Source organism: Grus americana, chromosome 2 (assembly GCF_028858705.1).
Source record: "Grus americana isolate bGruAme1 chromosome 2, bGruAme1.mat, whole genome shotgun sequence".
In the NCBI taxonomy this organism is placed as follows: Eukaryota; Metazoa; Chordata; class Aves; order Gruiformes; family Gruidae; genus Grus; species Grus americana.
In genome coordinates this window covers 76,636,723-76,655,258 of record NC_072853.1, presented here as the reverse complement: position 1 = coordinate 76,655,258, position 18,536 = coordinate 76,636,723, and the positions used below count along the sequence as shown (strand labels likewise).

At 42.1% G+C, this 18,536-nt stretch overlaps 1 protein-coding gene across 13 annotated transcripts in view; it reads left to right on the top strand.

Moving 5' to 3' along the window:
• Window positions 1–1,991: 1,991 nt before the first annotated feature.
• Window positions 1,992–18,536, top strand: part of IKZF1 (IKAROS family zinc finger 1) — a 70,574-nt gene continuing 54,029 nt past the window's right edge. For 3 of the 13 annotated variants that reach the window (XM_054816894.1, XM_054816882.1, XM_054816881.1), the window contains exons 1-2: window positions 15,700–15,721; window positions 16,759–16,812. In XM_054816894.1, the coding sequence (XP_054672869.1) occupies window positions 16,773–16,812 (40 nt within the window). In that variant the 5' untranslated portion in view covers window positions 15,700–15,721; window positions 16,759–16,772. Of the gene's footprint in view, window positions 2,442–3,580; window positions 3,709–3,846; window positions 3,969–4,270; window positions 4,902–8,101; window positions 8,121–14,888; window positions 14,911–15,692; window positions 15,722–16,111; window positions 16,227–16,758; window positions 16,813–18,536 lie in introns of those variants that run through there. The other 10 variants (XM_054816889.1, XM_054816886.1, XM_054816891.1 and 7 more) reach the window with 10 other exon arrangements.

The window sequence follows — 18,536 nt, the reverse complement described above, 5'->3', positions numbered from 1 at the left end:
TTATTCCAACAATTATTTATCTTGTGTTTGTGGTAGTGTCCATAAGGCACTAAGAGTTTCTCTGGGCTCTAGATAAGAAGCTCACAAAGAAACAATCGAGAGGCTGAGGTATAGAAAACAACAAGGGGGGTGTTTCTAATTGTATGCGGATGACTCAGAAAAGGTAGCATGGTAGAAGTCAGTGGAAAATACACAGACTGGAGAGAGCGAGGGACTTGCAGTTGAGTACAGGGAGGTCAGTCAGGGAAGAAAAGTTATGTGGGAAAAAAGCCTAGAGGCAATTGCCTGAAATGCTTATATGTAAATGGGAAAACGAGAATGATGGGAGAGATCAAGTAAAGGACAGTGGGAAGCCAATGCGAGATGAGTTAGGAGAGAGGTGAATAATAAATATGTTGCAACAGTGGCTGACGACTCAGTACAGCAATGCAAACAGGAAAATGGCATGAACAGATTGATGGGAAAGAAAGAAGATTTTGGTTGTGATATTTTGTATTCATATGTTAGTAGCACAGGTGTTATTTCCCATGATGTGTAAGGAGAGGAAACCATGGACCTTCGAGATGCTTTTGAGGTAAAAGCATTAGAGCTTTGCTAAAAGGTGACAGAGTTCTTTTCTGAAGTTAAAAAATCTGAGAGTACAGTTTAATGGATCAAAAATAATAAACAAAGGACGATCTATTAAATGTTAGACATTACATGGAATGGGAACAGCTATCTGTATTTCCTACGTGATATTCAAATAGCTGCTGCTAACTGTTTACTGTGAGGTCCATGACATTTTCTTAAGCACTTCTGACACTGCAAAATATGAAGAGACATCTGAGAACAAAATAGGACTGTGGGGTGTTTCTTGAGGTGGGAGGACAAGGTACGATAAGGATTGTGAAACAAAGATGGTCACACTTAGTATTATAATAGAAATCATGATTTGGTGGAGATTTCTGGCTGTACAAAACAACATCCATTCCCTTTTTGTGCCTCTGGAAGTTTACCACGCTTCAGGTGATAAATCCTCACCATCCTCATCTTGATCAGAAGTTCCATTTTCCAAACTGCATGAGAACTACTCACCCAACAAGTTCACAGTCCTGCAAGCAAACCCTCTGGACACTGCCCTGGCCATTCTCTGAAGAATTAGGACTACAACATAAATCTTGTGCTGGAAGGGCAAGAGGAGCACGTGCCTGCCACACGCTACCTGTTGTAGACAATATGCATGCTCTATGCTTAAAACTTTTTTGTTGATTCTCAGTTTGCAAAACTTTTCTGTTGTATTTGATATTTAATGATCATCATCTACCTGGAAATGGACTGGAGCAGCGTCAGTGTGGCACGCTGTCTGTTTTGAGGTTTCTGGTTGGTGAGACTGCTATAGGAAAGCAATAAATGGGAAACGGTAACACACAGCAGTAGAAACATTGTATCTCCTGCAATAACAATTGCTATTTGTATTTAAGAACGAATCTGAAAGAAACCATTCACTATGCAGCCTTATTAGATGCTTCCCACAATAAACCTGATAGCAATGGAACAGTTTCTTTAGTAGATTTAGTCTGAGATAAGATTCAGCAATGAATTAGACAACTGTAAGTCCACTTAGGTTTTTTATTATACAGTGTTCTACATTATATCCTTTACAACCTACTTTGGCCACAGTAATGTCAGTGGAAATACTGCAAGAAAAGGATTGTAGAATCTGGCTCCTCAGGCAAGTGCCTAAGTGTATATCTGCAGCTATACCTTAACAGATCTGCTGGAACTAGCTCTAGCCTTGGTAAGCATCACTGGGACGGTGGAGCTGTCCTCAGACTACGCACTGCTGCTATCCAAGCAAGAAACTTGCTGCACATGAAAGCAAGGCTGCCAGCAGCGAGCTCAGTGCTGCCGTGACTATACCACTAGTAATTCTCAAGGGTGTCAGCCATAAAAGGATCTTCACAACGTCTTCTGGGTCCTGAGAGCTCCTATGAGCTGTTAACGAACTTCAGCGCAGCGACTTGCAGAAGACCCTGAACATCTCACAAGATTTGACTTCAGCAGGCTCAGCTCATGCATGTCCAGCAACTTGATTCTGACCTTAAAACTCTTATCAAATGTTTAATGAGAAATTGTGGCTTGCACAGTGTGAAAGCTGTCTTTAAAACTACATGCCAAATCAGCTCCCACAGTAGGCTGGAGCACGCTTGGAGCTGCTGGCCTGTGGGCCCTGCAGCAGCTGGAGCACAGGAGAGCAGCAAACAGCTCCTGAAAGCGCCAATCCTCGGTGGAGTGTCTGTCCTTTTACTTCAAAATATCCGGACACACGTATCTGTGGGAAGTTGCTGCATTCCCTTGAGTTCACCAGCTTCTGCTTTTCAAGAAGGTGGTTGGTGAAGCTCTCCCTGCCTGCATTTCCCAGTCTTGCCGAGGCAGAGCTCTTTGGGATTTCCTGGAGAAAGGTACTAACTGCTAAGCGTATGGTGGTGCCTTTTGTGGATCTTTGTGTGCATCTTTTTTTTCTTTTCTTTCTTTCTTTCTTTCTTTCTTTCTTTCTTTCTTTCTTTCTTTCTTTCTTTCTTTCTAATGCTGGGATGTGATTCTACTGATCAAATGCTCTCATTTCCCTGTATGCAAACCTGCTGCAAACCTGCTGCAAGATGTGGGGGTATTCTGTAATAAATAAGAGGAGAATTTGGCTCTGGGTTTCAACCCTATCAGATCCATAAAGTCTGCTTATAAGTTGTACTAGAAGGAGAGTTCTGCATCTCTGTAAAGACACAGTGAGAAAAATAAAAAAAATTGAGAAGCGCTAGGTATACCTGGTTCATCTTGAGCATACCCAGATACTATCCCAGCCTGTGAAGCACACAGCAATCACCTCTGCAGAGGGAAGGAGTGCCTGAAATAAATCCTCAGGTACAGTCTTGCCATTTCTGTTCTAAAAGAAGCCCAGGTCAGCATTGGAGACCTCATTTTGTTGTACAGTATGAACTTTTAGTAAGTAGTAGGCGGTTTCTGTTCCGAAGACCTTGCATTATAAGGCAATACTTACATTTCCAATGTTTACATGCTTGCTTAACTTTGCATCTCTGAATTGTGCCTTTTAAGTCAATGAGATTACTCACATGCATAATGTTATGCCTAATTTTTTTTGTAATATGAGAGCCCAGGTAAAGATAGGATGTGAGAAAGGAAGTATTATTATCCTCAACTTCAAGAATGCACTGAAGCACAGCAAAAATGAGATCCTGATCCTCCACAGAGTGTATATGCGCTTAATTCTTAAGCATACGAGTAATTTCTGTCAGGTTCACTGTGCCCTCTGGACTGAAGAGTAAGGTCTGGATTTCAGCGATTGACTCTGCCACCGATTTTATGTAAGTTACTTAAGTTCTGATCCGGCGGCGTTAAATTCAAGCGCTTAAAAAGCGTGGGACACGTTTTGCATGGGCTGCGAATGACCGGGCTGAGATAAAGGAGGACGATCTGACCCCTTTAACCTCGGCTCCGAGGTGTTACAGGTGGATGCCCGCAACTGACAGCATGTGACATCCAGCCGTACCGCTGTGACTGGGTGCTGCCCGCCCTACTGGGAGACCTCAAAGTCCCAGCCCCGCATGAGCCCGGACCCGGGAGCGCCCGGCGGGGCGGCGCGGAGCCCGGCCCCTCTCCCGCGCCTCCGGTTCGGCGCAGCCTGCGGGGCGCCCCGCTAAAACACCTCGCCAGGTAAAACCTCTCCGCGGGGGCCGGCGGCCGCTCCGCTGCCCGCCCGGTGGCGGCACCCGCGGGGCGGGGGCGCCGGCGTGCGCGGGTGCGGAGCGGTGGCGGCCGCGCGGGGCGGAAGGCGGGCGAGAGCGGCGGGGGAGGGACCGGGCGCGGAGCCGCCGCCCGCGGGGCAGCGCAGGCACATGGAGCGGCGCTGCGCCGCGCCGCCACAGCTGCCGCCCTTCCCGGCCCCCGCCCCGGCCCCGGCCCCGGTGTAGCAGGTACCGCGGGGCGGGGGGGGGTCCCGGGCGGGCACCTGCCCCAGCCCCCGGGGGCGGGCGGGGGGTCAGCCCCGAGTGGCTGCGGTGCGGGGGTGAGGAGGGGCCGCGCGGAGCCGGCGCTGCCGGGGAGAAGTTGCCGGGAGCGTAAAGTGGGAGACTGCGGAGCCCAACAGGCAGGTCCTCCCATCCCACCCCATCCCACCTCATCCCTTTCTTCTCCTCCCGTCCCACCCGCTTCTTCTTTTTTTTTTCTTTTTGCTTTTTCTTTCCTTTTTTTTTTCTTTTTTTTTTTTTTTAATTTGAAATATTGCGCCGCAGTTTGGGTGTAATCCAGGCGGTTTGGAGCGCTTCCTTAAAATTTCAGAGATGAGTGGCCGTAAGGAGCTGGCCGAGAAGGGGTGTTCATTGATTCAAAGGGGAGGGAAGCGGCGGGGCGGTGGAAACGTTGTCCCCACGCAGGAGCGGGTGCGGACCGGTCTGTTTTCGCCTCCTTCAGTCAGCTACAGCACTTCGGTTCATTGAAAGCCCGAGTTCAAATTGCTTGCGCCTGTAATTTGCAGAGGGGAGGCAGGTATGGAGGTTGTAAAAGCCATTAGGAACTTGTAAAATTAGCAGCCCCTCCGCGCTTGAGGGGAACGGCGTTAGAGGAGAAGTTGCTGACTTCCGAATAGCGGTGCCACCAGAAGTTTTTCTTCTTGCAGTACAGCCTGTCGCAGTTGGATGTTTTCTTTCACCCTGCTCCGCAAAGTTACCCTCTTTGTGAAGGGACGGGTTTGCTCTGTAGTCGTTATTAAAGAAGATGCGCATAGTTAGAAACTGTGTGTGTGAAGAAACGACTTCCCACTGCCGCAGTCGATTCTAAGGAAACTTTTAATTTTGTGCTTCAAGAAACCTGATTACTTCTTGGATTACTTTTCTACCTTGGTCTAGAAGGTATGGTAATGCTGCCAGATGTTGTGCAAAGCATTCTGCTTCCAAAATTGTTAAAAGTTAATAATATTGTGTCAGAAAAAAATTGTAGCTTATGATTGCAAATTATCTCAAAAAAGTGATGTTTTGTTGAATGCAAGAATTTTTAGACCAGTATGGCCGCTGGCTTAAACTATGTAAATTATTGTAGAGGAATATAATGTTGTTTCTTTTTTCTTTTTCTCTTTTTTCCTTCCTTTTTTTTCTTTTTCTTTTTTTTTTCTTTTTCCTTGCACTGAGTCTACTCACACATATAAGTGCAAGTAGTGTTTTTAAAGGACTTTGTGTGGGGATCAAAAGTTAGAATGAGAGCTTCCTGACTAGGTATTTTTCTTTTCAATAGCTAGATGCTACCAAGGTTACATCCATATGCATTTACTGTCCGGCCATCCAAAGAAAACCCCAAATTAACTAAACCAGGTATCTAGTCCTGATTATATTTCATGCATTCACCTTAACAACCCATTTGCTGGATTTTAGTAGTCTAGTTTTAAAATTGGAAGCTGTAACGCATTGTAAGGGCCAAATCCTTTAAAAGACGCACTTTGTTAGCTTCAGTTGACTGCTCCCATCAATTGTAACTCACATGCATACTGGAGTACCGTGTAGTATGACTCTCTGTTAAACACTATAAATAATCATTGAAATGTAAAGAAAAAGCATATTAATTTATTGCATTTAGAAAGAAGTACTACAATTCCTTCCAAATACTTGGAAAGACTTTATCTGAATCAACAAAGCAAGGACATGTTCTGAGTGGCTTGCAGCACTGCTCTCTCGCCTTGCTAGTGGATCGCATAGTTTAAGGTGTTCAGAGCCTTAGTGAAATAGAAAAATTAAAGATGGCATGGCTTTCTTATATGAAAATGCAGTTGCTTCTGAATTTCCCAAACTAAATTTTTGCCCTTAGATAACTTTGTTTATTCTTTTCTTCTCTAATGAGGAAAATTGTAAGTCAAAAAAGTGAGAATGGATTTGTTCATGTTGCCATGAAAATGCCTAGAATTCTTCTTTATGGGTTAATAGTAGCATACAGTAGTTCATACTATGTCCCTTTTCCAAAAGGGGTCATCGCTCACATGCAGAAGCTTCTTTCTAATATTGACGTGCTCTGCTTTGATTTTTAACTCATAAATATTTGTTTTAAAACTGAATAAAAATACAGGATATAATGCTTAGACTGCCATATATTCCCCCCCGCTTCCCAAAGATACCTCAGTTCTCAGCAAAGCACTACCAAGTTTAGTTTGATGGTCATATGCCTTATTGCTTTATCAAAGCCTTTGAAACTGCTGCATATGCACATGAGAAACTAAGTGTAGATCAAGTGCAAGACCAAGAACTCTTAAAATGATAGCTGTCCTTCGCAGAACTGCGTGGGGGAAGTGTCCAAAATACTGCAGAGCTCTGCACTTTCCTTAGTTGATGTTTCTGTTATCCCAGACTTGCTTCCAACCTTAAAGATTTTCTCACAAATTTTAATATTGGTGACTACCTATGTGCTCCTTTTTGTTTGTTCTTTTTTTTTTTTTTTGAGTAAAGCCTAAACTCAGAACCTGATATACTGCAAGGCAAAACACCCCATAAGAAATAGAAATCATATCCCCAGTAATAAAGTAAATTTAAGATAAAAAGCCAAGGAGAAGGCAGGTTTATCCACTGAGTGACAAGACCGACCAGACTGAAATCAATGGAAGTCCAATACTGGACATTCTCAGGAGCCAGGATTTCCAACCTAATGCACCGATACCTGCAAGAGTCCTCTGCCTCCTGGGTACAGCTTCCAGGGGAAGCAACAGGAAAGCAGAGGCATAATGTGGAATTCTATTGACTGTCCTAATTCAGTCAGGAAGGACTGGTGGATCCCGGTAATTAAACAGAGATCACTAATTTCTCTGGCCCAATGAAGCGATGGGCAGACAGAGCAGAATACTCTTCGCCCTTCATGCTCCCAGTAACTGGAGTAGCTTAGATGCTGATTCTGTGTGTATCATTTACCCCAGCTGAGTATTTCTCAGGGTGGCTACCTAACTCCAAGTGAGCAAAGTGAGTTGATGTATTTTTAGTAGGTCCCATGCTCAGGAGTTGGAGTAGAGAGAAAAACTTGTCTTACACCTGTGACTTTCCACCTCGGCTCCCGGCTGCCAGTGCTCATTCCAGCAAAGGTCTGGTTGCGTGTTTTGTTACATAAGCATGAATGACATCTTTGTCATTTCTGTTACATGCAGTGTACAATAAAAAATGCAATAGTCTCCATCTTGGCGTTATTGTAGCAGTTTTCCTTTCCCTTGTGGACCTTAATACCAAAAACCTAGTTTGCTTGCCACTTCCACTGCATAGCAATGCAAAAATGTAAGTGGAGAATCAATCCACAGAGTTTTACAACAATGCAAAACTTGTTTCTCATCATTAAAATCGGATAACTCCAAAAGGAAGCCAAAAACATTTCCAGATATATTTTATTTGAGTTTAGGTACTTTTTACACTAACGCCACAATCTTGCAGAAAAGAAGGAAATGGGTCCACAGTCTGTATTTCAGCAACAGAAAACAAGGGCATAATGAATTGTATGCTGTTCTGGCAAATCATTTTTGGCAACTTTTTCTTAAAAAGTCCAGAGGATATCAAAAGTCATGGATCACAGCCTAATTGTGTGGCTCTTTGTCAGGAAAAGCTTCCACTGAGGACTTGTGGGATTTTTTTTTTCCTGTTTTATGTGCAAAAAGAGTGGGTCCATAGTGAATTTTATTGTTTTTCAGTCAAGATTCACATATGTACTTGATTACATTTTGACCAGTCATTACTTTCTACTATTATTAAAAGTAATAGAATTAGACCAAAGAAAACATAATAAAGTAGTAAAATGTAGTGTAGCAATAAGGGGATCTTTGGAAAAAGTTGTCATCCTTGTGAGCGTAAGGCGGGATGTGCTGATGGCACTGTAGTGGGCTCCCCCGGAATTCCCCTCCCAAGCAACAAACCCCACTTTTCTAGGAAGTATAAAATCACACAGAAAGAAAGGTTTGGGAACGATTTTTTCTTCTCAGAATCCTTCCCTAAAAAAAAAAAGAAAGGGGAGGGGAGGAGGCTGCACTGCTGGACAAACACCATTGGGTTAAGTGCAGTTGCTAGATACCTTCAGAAGGATACCGGGAATACATTACATCAGTTGAGGAGTGGAAGGTAAGGGCTCTCATCAGTTTTCTTGGCACTATGATTCTTTGGGAAGCATTTTTAAGTGCTTGCAACTCAGCGCAAGAGTCAAAAGAGGAAAGACCTATGCCTCACTGTTTTTTTGGGTTGTTTGTTTTTTTTTTTTCTGTAATCCAAAGACTGGGTTTTTTCCCCTGCTGGAGGGGAACAGCATTTAGAGATGAGTGTGAACTCCATCTGAGGCAAGATAGGCCGTCTCAGTCTTGTCAGCTTTATGGCAACTTTTAAACAGGAGGCTATTTTAAATACCTTCCACTCATCCAAAGTAGCTGCAGGAGTCTTACCTATTTTATCTAGTGGCTATCCAGCAAAACCAACTGGCTTCTGCTGGGAAACTCCCTGCTTCCAAGGTCAACTGTGGTTTGTTGTCTATACACAAACATAACTACAACTTGGAGTCAACAAGAGTGTTGTTTGCTCCCTAAATTTAAATAGAATTATGTTAGCCCCCAAGGGTATGTTGTGATGCATCCTTATTAAAAGCCCTGCCTTACCCTTCTTATTTAAGACACACCTTCCTCCGTGCTTTAAGTTAGTGAACGAGACGGGATTGCAGGGGTTTTTTTGCACTGAGCAGGTCACTACCAGCGCAGTGTGGTGACTGCAAAGGTAGATTCTAGTCCTGAAAAGATACATGCATGTTCTTAGCTTTATTTGTACCATTGCAAATTCATGGGGATAGATAGGACAGTGCAGGTTTGGGACCTGCATGGCACGCTCATGCTTCTTGTATAAATGCCTCAAAAGGCCATGCAGACTGCAGTTATTGAAGAGCAGTCACACTGAAATTGTCATATTTTTTTAAGCAATGGGAACTGTCTGCTTCTTTAGCTCATCTTGAAGTGTATTTCATGTGAAAGATTCACATTTCTTCTTCTGATCCCAGTTGCTCTAGCTTTCTCAGTAAAAGAGAAACTTGCTCTGTAAGACAGATCTGATTCCCCGCTGCATTGCTTCATTTTTCCGCTTGTGTCAACTCACTGAGAACAGTGGAGCAATTGCAATATAAAGCTGGAATTGTCCGTAGTGGATTGGGTCCAAAATATTTCCAAAAGCAGAGTGAGTTAACTGAAACATTTAGTGTGGAGAAACTTGCTAATTCATTTCAAATATAGTAATTTTAGGAGTTATTTTTAGGTTTATTTGGGGGGGAGGAATCACACAGATATCTAATATGCTTATTCGGGCTGATAATGTCCTTTAATAATCCATAGCAGCTTGAACAGTTTGAAGGGAAATTAGGAAGCAATTCTGTGATCATGAAGCAGAGTTACTGAAACCTCCTATAATTTGGACAAATCGACTACTGATATATTGTTGGGCATACTTGGCAATAGCAGTTCTAGACATAAAGGGATCCTTTTCTGTTTTCTCGGTTGCATATGTAGATATGCTGTGTGAAGGCCATCCTATGCTTTTTAAATCATATATATATATATGGATACAGGAAGTACAGTTTTGCATCTGTTGCTTGCCTTCTCTCAAGTGAGAGTCCTGGAAGAATATCGAAGAGCTCAGTTTGGCCACTTGAGACTGTGCTGTGTTCTTAGATTGAGTGCCTTAATTTACACACCTCACCTTTTTTTAGTCAGTTTATTTATATGATGAAATGTGTGCATTTTCTTTGTCATGGTGAATTTATTCCACTTTTCTGCTTGATTTTTAGTGAAGAAAGGTGACAGAGTTTAATGAGTTAATAAAATGTGGCCTTAATTAGGAAAATTACCTTCATATTTTTCTCATATTGTGGAAACATTTTGTAATGACGCTGGTTGCAATTCAAAAACTCGAAGGAAGAACCTTTTTCATATTTGCAATGATATCAAGTCCAGTAATTTGCATACAAAGTCAATGAAAGAATAGATTAATTTATTATTATTATTATTATTATCTCCTTTAATGATGAATCTAGTTCAAACACAGTAGAATGCTAAGAAGAGTGCATATGGAAAACACATAAATGCATACAAGATGCACTTTTTATCATTTGTCAGTGCTTTGAAAAAGAATTCCAAAAGAACTGAGAATTGTGTAGGATCTGTGAGACAACTTTTTTACGCCCTCACAATTGTTCACTAACACGGAAATTAATTTTACATGTGCCAGACATATAAATGTTTCACATCTGCACTGTTAGCAGAGTTCTTTTCTTAATCTTGTGTGTTGAATTACAGTGCTTCCTTCATTTTGCAGGCAGGAGCTCTCCATTGAAATTTGACTGTATGCTCATAATTGTATTGTCAATTCATGTAGTTAACCAGAATTTACACTAGGCAGGAATAGAGAAACGACTGAATAAACTAAACATCTCCTTAGACTTCGTTGAAAATGCTGAATGTGGAATTAATGTAGAGGGAGAGAAATTGATTCACTTAGTTTTAAACTTTTTTCTGTTTTAATGCAGTCCTTTAAAAGACCTGGAGGGTTTTTAAAAAAAAAAAAACAAAACAACAACAAAAACAAACCAAAACCCAGAAATGGAAGGACACTGAAGTGGTTATTATGACTCTCCGTTTTTAGTTTTCAGAAAGGACCACCCCTCATCTTTGTAGTTATTATTTACATTGAGCTGTGTGATGAGGCGGAAATTAAAAATAGAATTAAAATGGTTCTAAGTAGAGTCATTCACAGAGATTGTGAAGTCTAGCATATTAAATTACAATAATAAAGCTAATTATCAGCTGCTTGCCGAGACATTGGACACTTTTAATTAAAACTAGTTTTTAGGATTCTAGCAATTTTCTTCAAGTATTTCCACTGGTTTTGCAATACATACTACCTTTTATTCATATTTAACAGCTTTCCTGTTGTATGTTCAGTCGTATGTAGCGCATTTGTATGCGAAGTTAAAAGTCTATTAAAAAAAAATTAGGTCTTTTGTCTAAAAGAAAACTAAATGTTAAATACTTTACAGGGGTGTCTATTCATCTCGTCTCTTGGTTGTTGGTTCAAACTTATGGACTTCAGTGGGTACAAGAGGCTGGGTTCTGCTAGGTTGAGACCCTCTGGTGCAATTAGACATGCAGCTGTATTATCATTCTGCAGGTAGATGTAACTCCCAACTTAAAACCAAAAAGACTGATGACACATACATGATGATACATATCACTCCTAACCTGTTGTTAATGTGCAAATTCTCCTGTCAGGTATGTTAAGGGCTATAGGTGTTCAGCTGTACTTCAGGCTGAAGCCTGGTTTTGCTCAATTTATTTATTAAACTCCTCTTTATATGTCGTGGGCGGCCGAATCTAGGACCCATTTTAGGAGCTTTGCTTCAATTCAAGTTGCAAAGTGGGTTGGGGTTTTATGGTTTTTTTGGTTGTTGGCTTGGATTTTTAGTTTGCTGAAGCTGCAGCCTATGTGATGAGGAGCCAATGAGACACGTCAAAGACCACAAGAGGAGAACACAGAGGAGCACCCTGTTAGGGCTGGCTGCCCCAATGACATGAGCAAGCGGTCCCTTTGCCTGCTGAGGGGCTGCTGGCACAAGCGGGGGTTGCAAAATTGGCCCCTTCCCCGCGAGGGCTGTGGAAGCAAGGCTGGGGTTTGCCTCTGTGCCTTGTTGGTTTTATCGCAGTTGACGCAGAGCTGCCACCGCTGAGGAAAGTGTGTTCCCCTCTCTTTTTATATTTGCAAAAGCACCTGCAGACCACCAGGTCCCTTGTAGAAGGTTTCTTCCTCGCCCCCAGGCTTCGTGAACACTCATATTTTCTGCTTTGAGGTTTTGTGGAAAAGTGTACCTGCCCCCGCAGGGTGTACTCAAGACAGAAGTGTTCCTTCAGGGACCTTCCTGTCTGCACAGCAAGGCTGCACCTACAAATAGTCAGGAAACATGCAGCTGGACCTGGTGTACATTTGTGGAGTCCTTGCAGCACCACAGTTAGAGCTAGCTGTAGGTGGAAGGCCAGCTTTGAGTTTAGGTGTGCTGGTGGTCTAAGTCCAACATGGCTCCACAAATGTCACAATTTGTGATTTCATTTCCACACCATAAGTGAGGTCCCATAGTGCTGAGGGTGAAGCACATGTTGTCTCAGAGAAGTCGGTACATATGTGGCTTGGGAAACAAAGAAGAAAACAAAATAGCTAGTCTTTGGCATTGGATTAGGTCATTCCATTGAATTATATCAGTGGCCCAATCTTGCGATCTTTTAATACCCTAAGAGAGCAGGGTTTGTAGAAGGACTGACATGCTTACACGTTTGTTTGAATTGATAAAATGCTGTATAAATGCTAAGCCTTCATTTTCTTGACAAGAAGGTTTACTTTTGAATTTGCATTGTAAAATAGGAGATGAAATAATAAACCAAGACTTGCAAATAATTAATTTGCTGTATTCTGAAAGATCAGAAAATCTTGACCTTGCAATGACTTCCTCCTATTTACACCCGGAATCCTAAAAGGTCCCGAATCCACTTCTGGTTGTAATTGACACTAGGTGTAAATGGAGCAGTAACTCAGTGATTCACGGGGTGTATTTTGATACGTACTTAAGACATAGCACAAGTTATATTGTAGAGGGAGTTGCAAGGAGGGAAATCAGTCACATTTAAATTTTCTTTGGGCTCAAGACCAAATCTAGACAAATGCTGAGTAACTTAACTCCAGAATTTTTGTGTGAGCATGGTCAGTTAGGTGCTTTCTTATTTAAAACAAAATCAACATAGCTTTTCAGGTTTTTTTGTGTTTTGATTATTAATTAGCTTAAGATTGCAACATTCGATTCTTTTTTCCAAAGCATTATGCTATCTTCATCTGTGAATCTGGTATTTGGAGTTTGAACAGGAAAACGTACAGGTTAGAGTTCTGTATCTGAAAAGACTTGAAGAAATAGTTTCACCTATTTTGAAGGGACCTATTTGGATTCCTAAATAGAAGAAATATCTAATATCACCTAGGTGCTGATCCCTTTCCTGCTATAAATGAGAGCTACACACGTTCAGCATTTGAGAGCAAGATTGCTTCGGTCAGCTGCCCACCCAGCTTTTGATTTCTAACTTCAGGCTCCTAAATTAGCTGCTAACCTAAATAGATGTGACTGCATTGAAGACAGTGAAGTCATAAACACTTCTTATGTTAGTGATAAATTTGATTCTGTAGATACAACTTACAATGAAAAATGGCAAAACAATTCTTTTTTCTTGCCAAAACAAACAGTTATTTAGAGTCTCATGTCATAAACAGTTCTAAAAAAAAAAAAGTGGTATTTTAGATAAATCTTTGTAAAGATCTATTAATTTACAAATTGATATCAAGTAGATACTTTGGTGCAAATCCTAGTATCTGAACATAGGGCTCTCTTGCTTTCTGGGAAGTCAGTGGCAATGTTTCTGTTGATTCTGGAGCAGAGGAGGAAAGGGGGGGGAAAAGGGCATAATTTCCTGTTCATAGATTTACCATACCAAAGGCAAAGAGGTAAATTCTCCTCTTAGCATGTAAAATTTAGCCCAAGACATGTTATTCCCAAGTCCATTGTGAAAAACCTTTTAACGGTCACAGAGGCAAACCCAACACATTGCTGTCATTGCAGAATTGGGGGTGGGGGGTGTCCTGGCATGTATTCTTTGCTGATACAGACCCTAAGCTGATCTGGATTTCATTAGTATTTACCAGATACCACAGGACACTATAGTGTTAGAGTACAGTTTTCCCCTGGGAGGGATTTGAAACATCCTTTGGGATTTTTAAAAGTTCTTTTTTTTGTTTGTTTGGGTTTTGGGGGTTTTTTTTGCTTTTATCAATTTCCATAGTGCTTGTGGATCTTAATCTACATTTAGGAACCATGCTTAATTGTTCTAAATAATCATTAGAAGAAAAAAATCTTTCCCTCATCACTTTTCCACCAGCTCTATTTTCTCTCCATGCTTAATCCTTGGGAAATGGATCAGTTTTGCTGAATGTCCTAAAATCACCTAATTCAAGGATAAACCCTGAAGTCATCTCTTTGAGAATTGAGGGCATCTGTTTCAGGACAGGCAGTCATCCAACTTCACAGAAAGCAAGCCTAGGAGTATTCCACTAAAAAACCCCCAAAAACAACCCCCCCCCAAAAAAGAAAGCCAAACTGTAGTCCAGTTCACCTCCATTTAAAAGGAAAAAAAAATAATCTGTACTCTAGTTTACCTCTCCATTTAAGAATTAGGAAGTGTTTTCAAACTGAATTCTGCCTCATGGCAGGAAGGAGTACAGCTGAGAAGTGTGCTGCTTGAGTTGCAGAAATGCTGAATGTAAGGCTTGTCATGCCAAAGGCAGGTAAATTCAGGAATACAAAAATAGAAGAAATTTCCTCCTTTGCCACCTCCTCCCCTTGTCACTCCCAGTCCTGTTGAAGCCCTAGCAATAGGGAGAAGGCAGGTGCAGTTGGAATAAAGCGCCCTGCATGAGTGTGGCTCCCTTCTAGTGGGTATTTTCTTGGGATGTTTTCTTTGGTTGATTGGGGTTCACTGTACTCTGTGGAAAATGTGTAGTAATCAACTGATTAATATTAGCCAGGTGACCCTGGAAGGCAGTAATAGATGCACGGGCATTTCTTTTTTTCTTCCTTTGTGTTCAGTCATGCTTGCAGGAGAAATAAGGGACTATACCGAGCACTTGTACCATACCACCTGCCATAAATACACCATGTTTCCAGTAACTGAGCAGGCTACCATTAGAGGGTTTTCCCTCCTGCAAGAGAAGCTGCATTTCCCACTGACTACTTCATTAAAAACGGATCTATTGAAAGCTCTTCAGTCCCATAGGAACTGATGCAAATTTTTGAGTGGTAGGTGGCTTTTTGCATTTTGCATGGCTGTAGTCATTTCTGAGAATTATATATAGACATTAAACAAATTCTTGTCTGGAATTAAAGTTTGAGAGCAGAATAAAGCGAGACAGAGCATTATTGGATATTAAGCAGTGCTATGGTACATGTGCAACAGGCAGAATGCTCTGCAAGAATACCAAACTTTTTTTTTTTGCAAACTGCATAGCCCAAAGTCTGTTCCCCAACCTATCCGTCTGCAGTCCTGCAGTCTACATGCTCTCTTTTTGCAAGTCTAGCATGGACCTGGTGAGGGAAGCCACCTTTTGCAAGGGCTGGGGGGGGATGGGCAGTGGGGGTGGGCAGCAGTATATTGGATCTCAGATGTACTGATGGCATTCAGAAGCAAGTGAGGAGATCATAAAACTTACGAAATTAATAAATATGACCATGGCTATTCGCTTTCCCACTGCAGCTTATTGGGTAGCAGTTTGAAGATTTTTTTGGGGGGAGGGAGAAAAAATTATCAAAGTTGGCCTAAAAAGGTTAGGATTAGGTTTGAATCCTTTCTGTAGGAACTCAAGCCACATCCCCCTCTACTTCCAGCCCTGAAGAAAATGCATCTTCTTTAATTCCAGGAAATGGGGTTGATGAGGCAGGTGTCTCGGTTACCAGGAACAGCAAAGACCCAGCTCCTCTGCTTGGTAGGATGTGAAGCCAGCCACACCAGCTAAAGATGTGACCTAGCATACCATGGCTGAACAAAGAGCTTGTAGGCTTTTTGTCTCCTCCCCACCTCAGGCTACCTCAGCCGCCCACACCATACTTCAAGGTGGGGACCAGGTTGTGCTGGTACTACCTGCTCCGGCAGCACATCTATTATCCAAGGGGCCACCAGCTGTCCGCAGCCGGTGCTCGAGCCCTGGGACCCGCAGGGTCCCCTTCCGACTGAAAACCTGAATTTTATTTCTACCCCACTAACCCTCCGCACGCTTCTCCCTGGTGCTTGTGGTCACTGTTTGCTGGCTCCTCGGAAGATGGTGTGTCGCAAGCGGAGGGCAGGAGCTTCCCGGTATCGCTCACCACGCCGTGGAGCCAGCCATCTGTCAGCAAAACAGGAAGGCATGGGTTCCCTTTCCCTCCTGGGCTCGTTTCGCTATTTTCGGGAGCTGTACTTCTCCCCCGCGCAGCGTCGGGCTGGTCTGAAGGAAGGGCTCCCGGGCGAGCGAGGGGCCAAAGCCTGAAGCTGCTGCTCTGCCCATCTGCCGCGGCTGGAGGTGTATTCATTATTAATGGAGGTAGTGGCGGTTGCTGCTCAGATATGCAGCCCTGCCTGGGTAAATGAGACATTCTTCAGCAAATTGCTTCGTTTTTTGATTGCTGATTGTACGCGTGTCACCAAGCTGACTCAAGGTTCATCGATGCATGCTCAGTAAATTAGAAAGAACATAACTATGGATCAACCAAGAGAATGAATTCTGTGCCTACAATGACCCAGGGCCATTTAATTTTCTGCTTAATTTTGTTGCAGTCAGTTTGCATTTTGGGTTATTATGCAGTAGGAAATTAACAATAAATAACAAATTTGGTCCTCCTGTGCTTGTAATGATATTTTTATAAATCTTTGTAATGCTGTTTTTAAAAGGATCAAGGTCTGTGCCAGTCTGATACTCCAGCAAGTATGCAGGGAGGAAATAAAGAGAAAAATACATTATTCTTCCCAGATAATCTTATAGTTAAATAGCAAAGGGTTTTTTTTTTTTCTTTCCCCTTCTTTCTCCTTCTGTGTGTGTGTGGGGTTGGTGGTTTTTTTTTCTTTTTATGTGTGTGTTATTTTGCATTAACTTAAGGCTCTTCCTCTCTTCTCAGATAACTTGAGGAAAATGGAAACAGATGAGGCTCAAGATATGTCCCAGGTTTCAGGTGAGGTCCTTAACGAATACTCCTACAAAGAAAATCCTAAATTTCTGCTCATCTTTCTAGCACAGTACAATGTTTTTCTTGTTGTCGATAAAATTGCTTTGGGTCTTTTTTAAAACCAGAGAGGGAATTGAGATATAATTAATTATATCACTTGATATCAAGCCCAACAGTGCATGGATTTTTTAAAAGGAACTGGGTAAATAAAGAAGTCGAGGGAATATAGAAGCGTAGATGTAATTTTGCATTAAACCTGTGGTAGTGTATCCCTGAAGCATGGTCAGGTGCACATTTACACTCTTTCTTCTGGGAGCAAAATTCTGATTGTTACAAAATAAATATAGAACAAACAAAGTTCACCAGGTGGGAGGGGGCAAATACTAATTAAAAGCAAACAAACTGTATTTACCACATAGGGTTATTTGACTTTTTCCAGAGCATTCAGTTTTACTTATAAACATTTTTAAAAAGAAAAAGACTCATTGACATGAAACTTCACGCTTGTAACTGTTTTTGTCCAAGATGATAATATTTAAAAAAAAATAAGCAGCAGAGAAGTTAGGTTTCTAAAATTTGCCCTGTAGTGACACGGATAGGATATTGCAGTCTTACTCCATATTGATATTCCCATGGAGGGGTTTTATTCTTAACTTCCTTGCAAATTGGTTCCTTAAAAAATTGGCTTAGCAAGATAATACGTATTCATACCGTTGCGCCTCTGCAGTTGAAAAAGAACAAGTTATTCTCTTTCCTAGTTTCCCTAATATGTTGGCAGCTGCAACGGTTAATGGCTTTCAGTTTTCACTTTTAGTGTTCAGCCTGGAGCACAACAGCCCTGTCACCGAGGCTGCTCCCGGCAGGCACCTGGGTGTGTGGCTCTAGGGCACTGCCAGCTCAGGACATGGAGGCCAGCTATGGGAGACCATGAAGGTCTGGGTACAGTCTGCATGGCTAGGTCACTGGATTTTCCTGAAATATACGAACACAATTTTCTTTCTCTCCCCGCCCCCCCTTCTAAAAATTGGAGGAGTTGAGGGGTTTTCTCAAAAATTGGAACTCAGAACTTTTAGTGTCAGCTGAAAATTGAAAATCAAAGACATTTTCCATCTGAAAGAACAACAACAGAATAATTCTTCATGCCAACAGAAGATTTTCAGTTTTGTTTAATATAGGGAAGTCACTCCTAGTGAGCCCTGTGGAGGCACTTGTGCTCTCCTCCTCAGGTAACAATTTTAAAATTGTAACTGGATATACTTACACATCAGTGTTTTGTTGCATGCTGAAACAATTTGTAAATGAAATAAAACCTGTCCTATACATGCCATGTGTGGCCCTAACAGAAAAAGCAGTGGGGTTTTACACCTTTACGCAGACAGAGCACTGTGGACCTGCTCGGAGAAGCGAGAAGCGCCCTGATTCAAGCCCAGCTCCTCTGCCCACTGCAGAAGCCCTTTCCTGCTTGCAGGAGCGCTGACCTCCTCTTCCTCTGCAGCAGCACAGGCTCCCCTGGATACTCACACCTAACCTTTGTGGTATTTTTTACCACAGCATTAATCTCCTACCTCTTCCCAGGGCACTGCCTTTTTTTTTTTTTTTTTTTTTTCTTCTTTTGACATGGGAAGGAGCGGTGTAGGAGATGCTGCTTGATTGAAGGAATGGATTAGAAGGTGACACACTTTGCATTCCTTATGGACTGCCTCTCCTCTTGACAGGGAAGACATTCAAGA